The sequence below is a fragment of the Gossypium arboreum genome, chromosome 3 (assembly GCF_025698485.1).
Source record: "Gossypium arboreum isolate Shixiya-1 chromosome 3, ASM2569848v2, whole genome shotgun sequence".
In the NCBI taxonomy this organism is placed as follows: Eukaryota; Viridiplantae; Streptophyta; class Magnoliopsida; order Malvales; family Malvaceae; genus Gossypium; species Gossypium arboreum.
In genome coordinates, this window is record NC_069072.1 from 4256311 (window position 1) to 4264483 (window position 8173).

Genomic DNA, 8173 nt, shown 5'->3' on the forward strand with positions numbered 1-8173 from the left:
TTTTATTCTTTCTAAAGGGACTGAATTGAAAGTTTTTATTTCAAAGGCTATGAGTTTTGATTTTTTAATTCACATATGAAAAGAACTAATGTTACTAAAATTTAGTAATTTTATGTAAAATTTGAAGGTTTTATTTCACCAAAAGATTGCTATAAATAAATAATTTATTAAAGAGTATACCTTATAATTAATTGTTGTTATCATGTTATTATAATGGATAAAATAAAGTATAAAAATATGTTTTCTATTAAAATTGACTATTAAAATAAAATGTTATTAGAGGATTATTATATTGTATGTTAAACTCATTTTTATATTAGCGATTATGACCTAAGAGAACGTGTGAGAGGCTAGGCAAATATATTAGGCATTGAAATATTCTTAATAATAATTTTATATTAAGAATGCTATCAAATTATATATTATTTTATTAAATTGTATTTAATAATAATTATGTTAAAATATGATTAAATTATTTATTTTTATTTTTATTAAAATATATTTAACAATAACCTTATTAAAATTTAATAACAATAATTATTTACCTACAAAAATTCTGCTAAGGGTACTTTTGCCATTTAAGCCTTTTTTCTTATACTATTACAACATCTATTCCATTCAACCAAACACAAAAATTCTATTACAGCTCTATTCAATTCCATTCAACCAAACAATTGAATTACTGATTACAGCTCTATTCCATTACAACTCTATTCAATTACAGCTCTATTCAATTACAATCCCATTCCATTACAGTAAACCAAACGTACCGTTACAATTTTATTCCATTCCATTCAACCAAACAATTGAATTACTGATTACAGCTCTATTCCATTACAGCTCTATTCAATTATAACCTTATTCCATTACAGTGAACCAAACCTACCCTAAGTTCTTTAATTTTTTCATCCTTAACCATAATTTTCAAATTTGAAGTATCAAATGAGAATATTAAAATATTCACTTAATTTTAAAAAGATTGAAAATATTAAAATAATTAGTAAAATTGAAATTGAGACAGGATAGGGTTGGATGTATCTAGTAGTCATGAAGTTGATAGTGTTTTTGAACACTATACATTCATAGTGGATCTGGCGGAGAGCCTGATTGCCTAAAGTGGTTTGTTCAACAAAGTGTGAGTAGAGGTCTGCATGGGTCGAGCTGGACTCAACTAAAAATTTAGGTCCGTTTGTTAGGCCTGGGCCCAACCAAAAAAATGGGCTTAAAATTTTGCCTAAGCCCGAGCCGAATAAAATTATTAAAACTCGGGCCCGATTCGGTCCGCCCATATTGATTTTTATATTATTTATATAATTTTAAAATATATATAATACATCAAAAATACTAAAAAATCAAAATAAATATTTCCCAACAAATTGAAAATAAATTTTAAAAATATATATACTTAAATAACACTAAAATTGATGCAACTTAACAAGCAAATGCTTCTAAAATAATAACAAAATTAATAATAAATAAGTTTTATATAATATCCTAACAATAGCAACAAAATAGTAGCAATATAATAGTAAAATGGTAGCAAAATAGGGAAAAAACAATAAGAAAATAATATTAAAAAACAAAAAAATAATTTTTTTGTCCTTTAGTGAATTTGGGCCCAGGCAAAAAATGCATTACTCGAGGCCCGGCCTATTTTTAAATAGACCTTATTTTTTTGTCCAAGTCTATTTTTCGGGCCTATATTTTTGCCCAAACCCTCCCACATTTCGGGCAGGTCTTCTGGCCAAGTCGGGTGGCCCGACCCATGAACAGGTCTAAGTGTGAGTGCTTCGTGAATATGAACTGTGAGTAGTGCACGACCTAAGGTAGTTAATAATATAGTGGTGGTGCACCGTTTTTTTTTTACTGAAATTGATACGTATTGGAAATGGTTTACTTTTGCATACCGTCTTAAACTTATCAATATTATTAAAAATAATTTAATATGTATATAAAAATATTTACAAATATCAAATAAACGAAATTAAATAAATTTTAAATATAAAATATTCATAAATAAATTTCAATAATAAAACCCATCATTTAACAAATTCAAAATAAATAAGGGAAGATTATCATCCTACACATTAAACAATAAAATTATCCACAACAAAATCATCTCATTCTAAACATATAAAATGATAATTTTATAAAAATGTACACATAAAATTGTGTTCATGAAACTTTTAAGGATTTTTTTTCCCATTTTCTACTTAAAATTAGTTACTATAGAATTAGTCACTCAACTATTAGCATGTTTTTATTTTGATCACCTAACTATAAAAATTAATTTTCTCACTAATGTTTTAAATCGTTTTTATTTTGATCAGTTTCCTTTAAATAGTTAACAAAAGCAATGATGTGGCCTTTTTCTAACTAGTATAATAACATATTTAGTCCTTAATACTAACAAATTCTATCAACTTAATCCTAATTCTAGATAATTTAATAAATTTAACCATTCACATTTTTAAATTCTATCAATTTGAACCTCAAACACATATAATTAAATATTATTATAATTATAATTATAATTAAACTCATATAACTAAATCTTGATAAACTTATATGTAAACTTGTGATTTTGATAAACCTAGAAACTCAATAAATTTATGATTCTTAAAAACTTCATCCATGATAGTGTTAATAGCATAGAGGAACCCAATTTTTCCTATGAAATTAACCTATCAAATAATTAACATATAAAAAAAACAAGAAAGCTTCCTATAAGCCTTTTTCAAATCATCATCTTTTATATCATCTAAGCATTAATTTTATTGTAAATTTTATCTTCATCTAATTTGTTTGCAGTTTAATTAGAAAAAATGTAACTTTTTGGGTTTTCTATTTTCCTAACTTGAATTTAAGAAATTTTTTGTAGTATTTTTAAATTAGATACATATATTTTTATATTTATAATTTCTTTCATATTTTAAGAAATTTATATAATTTTTATATATTTTCTTTTAAAATTTTAAATATTTTTATAAAAATTAGATTATGGAATCATTAGTGCCACGTGTCACAACCTAAGAATGTCACGTATCCTATATTTAACATAGTTACAGAAAAGTATCAAAACCCTTGATGAAATGAAAATTCAAGTACCAACTTGGGACAAAAAAATCATAAATACTAACTTGGGAGAAGGTGTCAAGTTTAGGGGCTAAATGTATATTTGAGCCTTATAATTATAATTAAATTTAAACACATATAATATTATTTATATAAATATTTTTTTTACTTTTCATAATATATAATTTATATTTAATTATATGTGTGTGCAGATCAAATTAGCATGCAAGTATTGATAACTAAATGAGTTATTATATCAGTTAAAAGAAGGTCACATCATCAATTCCGTTAACCGTTTGACGAAAAGTGACCAAAATAGAAACGATCTAAAACGTAAGTGACCAAATAGAAATGATCTAAAATATTAATAACTAAATTGAAAATTTTTATAATTGGATAACCGAAACAAAAACATACTAATAGTTGGATAATTAATTCTATAGTTTTCTCAAATTTTTATTACTATAAACAATAATAAAATAAAATGTTTATATTTTTTTCAACATTATTTATGCAATGACTAGACACGATTATGGGTCGGGCCACCCGTCCTAGTCCGAAGGCCTGCCCGAAATGTGAGAGAGGTTGGACAAATATATAGGCCCGAAAAATGGACTTGGACAAAAAATAAGGCTTGTTTAAAAAATGGGTTGGGCCTCGAGTAAGGTATTCGTTGCCCGGCCCGAATTCATTAAAAGACAAAAAAATATGCTCTTTTTTTTTTTGAATGTCATTTTCTTATTGTTTTCTCCCTATTTTGCTACCATTTTACTATTATGTTGCTACTATTTTATTATTATTATTTGGATATTGTATAAATCTTATTTTATTGTTAATTTTGTTATTATTTTAAAGGCATTTGTTAATTTTGTTATTATTTTAGAGACATTTGCTTATTAATTTTATTTCTCTTCGTGTTATTTAAGTCTACATATTTTTTAAAATTTATTTTCAATTTGTTAAAATATTTTTTGATATTTTAATATTTTTATGTATTATATATATTTAAAAATTATATAAGAATAATATAACAAATTAATATAGGCGGGCTAAGTCGGACCCGAGTTTTAGCATTTTTATCCGGGTTGAGCTTGAATAAAATTTTAGACCCATTTTTTAACCTAAACTAAATCTGAACCTAGTAAATGAGTCTAAATTTTTAATTAAGCCTCCTCAAACCCAATACATAACCTCTACCAACAGCTAATGTCTATCAATTTGAAATACAGATTTGTGTATTCCAGTTTTGTGCTGAAATGGTACGCATTGGCGGATATTGCTGGAATCAAAGCGGAACTGACTAAAACAAAAGTTCCTTTGCCCGAAAGAAATTCTATATAAGCATCAACTCCTTCATCTGCATTGCTGTTATAGATAAAGTGTTGACCGGGGAAACATTAAATGTGAAGTATAATCAATGCAGATTCTAACAGATCTTGTGGGATTGCCTTATCTGGTTTTCTAATGTAAACTCTCTTTTCCCACATCAAATAACAACAATCCAAACTCATCTTCTCGCCATTGATATAAATATTTGATGCAGTTGCAGCATGCATGATAGACCGGAGATCGAGGCTGTATTAGAAATGGAATCCATTAACTCAACGCCAAGGATTCATACAGGAAAAAGTAGCAGCACGGATGCCGAGGATGGCGTTTTCTTAACATGGAAGGATTTGTGGGTCACAGTTGTTAATGGTAAAAATGGTCGACCAATCCTACAGGGCCTGACTGGCTTTGCACGTCCCGGTGAGCTCTTGGCTATAATGGGTCCTTCAGGATGTGGCAAGTCCGCCCTTCTTAATGCCTTAGCAGGTTGTAAGCCATGCATTTTTATAATCTCAACGAAAACCATTTCAATGTAAAATGTTTTTCACTTCATTATTTCATTTTCCAGGGATATTGGATCCTCATACAAGGAAGGCAGGAGATATTCTTATCAATGGGCATAAACAGACCATGGCTTATGGAACATCGGTACGATGACATTCAATGTATCAAATCCAAAAATCAAAATCAAACATTAAACCCCATCTTGGTTTGTTCTCATTTTTTTAACAGGCATACGTAACACAAGATGAAGCACTGATTCATACCTTGACCGTAACCGAAGCCGTATACTACTCGGCTCAGCTCCGGTTACCGGATACAATGTCGAGGTCAGAGAAGAAACAAAGAGCTGAAACGACGATCAGAGAAATGGGACTGCAAGACGCCATGAATACAAGGATCGGTGGATGGGGAAATAACGGGCTAAGCGGTGGTGAAAAGAGGAGACTTAGCATTTGCATTGAAATATTAACACGCCCTAGGCTTTTGTTCCTTGATGAACCCACCAGTGGGCTTGATAGTGCAGGTTCGTATCATGTGATGAGAAGCATTGCCAGCCTGAATCGAAGAGATGGGGTTCGAAGAACAATCATTGCATCCATCCATCAGCCTAGCAGTGAAGTGTTTCAGTTATTTCACAGTCTTTTTCTTCTATCTGCGGGCAAAACTGTGTACTTTGGTACACTTTCAGCTGCAAACGAGGTAACCCCATCTTTGTTTTTCGCATTATTTTGTGATTTACCCGATGGAACTAGAAGAAGAATGAAGTTTAGAATCACTTATTTTGAGTTTGAATGTGTAGTTCTTTGCTTCCAATGGATTCCCTTGCCCGACTCTTCAGAATCCATCGGATCACTTCCTCAAAACCATTAACAAGGATTTCGACAAGGTACGTAGATGTTTTTTATAAACTCCATTAGAAATATTTTTTAGCATTAAATATAGGGTTAATTCCACCTAATCAAATTCTAAATCTTTAAATTTTAAAAAGTTGTAATAAAATACTTAAAATACTAATATGTTTCAATCAAATCTTAGTTTAACTACGCGTATACTTATTTCATGGGTAACTAAAAAGAAATAGATCTATTAAATTCTAAATTTTTTATCTTTAAACACATTAGATTCAAACCATTAATAAATTAGATATATGTATTTAGAATTTAATTTGCATATTGTAAATATGTTGGGTATCATATCTGAATTAACATTTAATGTTTAAATTAATGATTAGGTGTTGATTAGACATCAAAATCTAAAATCTAAATATTTGATGAAATTAAAATATATAAACATTGTATGCTTCTCTGCTCATCAGGATATTGAGGAAGGCTTCGTTAATGAAATCCCCACTGCGGAAGTAATCAACATTCTGGTGAACTCATACAAGTCTTCTGATATATTCCAACATGCTCAGACAGAGATAGCTCAAATTTGTAAACAGGTTTGCAATCTGTCTCCAAAAAGGCACTTTCTGTTCTTTTGGGGGAAAGATTACAATAACACATGTTGGGTTCTATGGATTTCACTTCAGCACAGCAGAGCAGTGGAGAAGGAGAAAAGACATGTAACCTTCTTTACCCAGTGTCATGTTCTTACTAGAAGATCATTCATTAACATGTATCGAGATCCAGGTTACTATAGATGGCGTCTAGCTGTCTATATTGCATTGACTTTAACCCTTGCCGTCCTGTTTAACAACCTCGGCCTCAGCTATGGTTCAATCCAGGTAACCAGAAACCAGCTGCAATTCTACTCCTAATGCTAAATTTCTACGGTAGATATGCCAAAACTCTTCATAAACCCTAAACCCTAATTTTAAAAGTCACCATAATTTTAAAATGCTTTTGTTTTACCTTGACAAATAAATGTAAGGTTACACTTTTTCAAATTTATGGTTCGGTTTGAGAATGACGGACTGTTATCCTAAAACAGTAGTTTTATAAATTTTGAATATTCAGGCAAGAGGTGCATTGCTTTTGTTTGTAACTGCAATTCTGACCTTCATGACCATAGGTGGATTCCCTTCTTTTGTGGAGGAAATGAAGGTCTGTAATACCTAAAACCCTAAATAAATTCTCTTCCTTTTTTTTAAGCTATTAACTCCCCCATTATATGTATATGTTTGTGTTCAATATTCAGGTGTTCGAACGAGAAAGGTTAAACGGGCACTACGGTATCATTGCTTTCGTCTTAGCCAACACCATTTCGGCTATTCCCTTCCTGATAGTAATTTCACTAATCCCAGGCACCATATGTTATTACATTCCGGGTCTTCAAAAAGGGTTTCAACACTTCTTTTTCTTTATATCCACCTTATTTGCTTCTATGATGCTGATCGAGAGCTTAATGATGGTCGTTGCCAGTTTGGTACCCAATTTCCTTACGGGAATCATAGTGGGTGCTGGGATTCAAGGTATAATGATGTTGGTCGCCGGATTCTTCCGATCACCGGCCGATCTTCCCAAGCCGGTGCTGAAATACCCTTTACACCACATTGCTTTCCACAAGTATGCTTACCAAGGATTGTTAAAGAACGAGTTTGAAGGGTTGAGATTTGAGAATGATCATAATAATAATAACAATAACGTTGGAAGTGGAGGGGCGAGGCCGATGATCTTAACGGGAGAAGATGCGTTGAGGGATATATGGCATGTGGAAATGGCGACCTCGAAGTGGGTTGATCTTGGGGTACTTTTTGCCATGGTTGTTTTTTATAGGGTTTTGTTCCTCGGCATCAACAAGTTAAAACCCAAATGTCACTATTGATGCTTACATATTTTATATTTGTTCAAGTTTGATTCAGCTTGAAATATTGATTTAAAATATTATTCGTGTAACAGTTTATTTTTTAGTGGTATCAAAAATAGTGGTTTCAAAATCTCGTTTTTCAATGATCGAGTCATTAATATTATTATTTAATATTTACAAGACTATTTTAGTATTATATTGAATTTTGGTACAATTATTTATTTGAATAGATAGTTAATTAAGGTATAAGACTAAATCGTAATAATTGTAAAAGTTAATCGCTATAGATTTTAAGTTGTCAAGGGATTAATTAAGCAATTAGACCAATGTTTAGTAATATTTGGTGGATGATGATGTTGTCATGCATATTAAAAGATTTAAACATGATTAATTATAGATTAATTAAGATTAAACTGAAAGATCTTAAAATTTACAATTTTACTAAGCTTTATAAGTTAAATTAAAACAAAAAAAATTTATCATCTTCCATCTATTTTCATCTCCATTACCGTCCAAG

General features: G+C 30.1%; 1 protein-coding gene across 1 annotated transcript; it reads left to right on the plus strand.

Moving 5' to 3' along the window:
* The first annotated feature begins 4598 nt into the window (after positions 1–4598).
* Positions 4599–7786, plus strand: LOC108475245 (ABC transporter G family member 1-like). The gene is made up of 8 exons (XM_017777221.2): positions 4599–4890; positions 4973–5052; positions 5137–5607; positions 5708–5794; positions 6224–6349; positions 6440–6634; positions 6867–6953; positions 7048–7786. Exons 1-8 carry the CDS (start codon positions 4626–4628, stop codon positions 7672–7674), a joined length of 1938 nt encoding a protein of 645 aa, XP_017632710.2. The 5' UTR covers positions 4599–4625; the 3' UTR covers positions 7675–7786.
* The last annotated feature ends 387 nt before the right edge of the window (positions 7787–8173 follow it).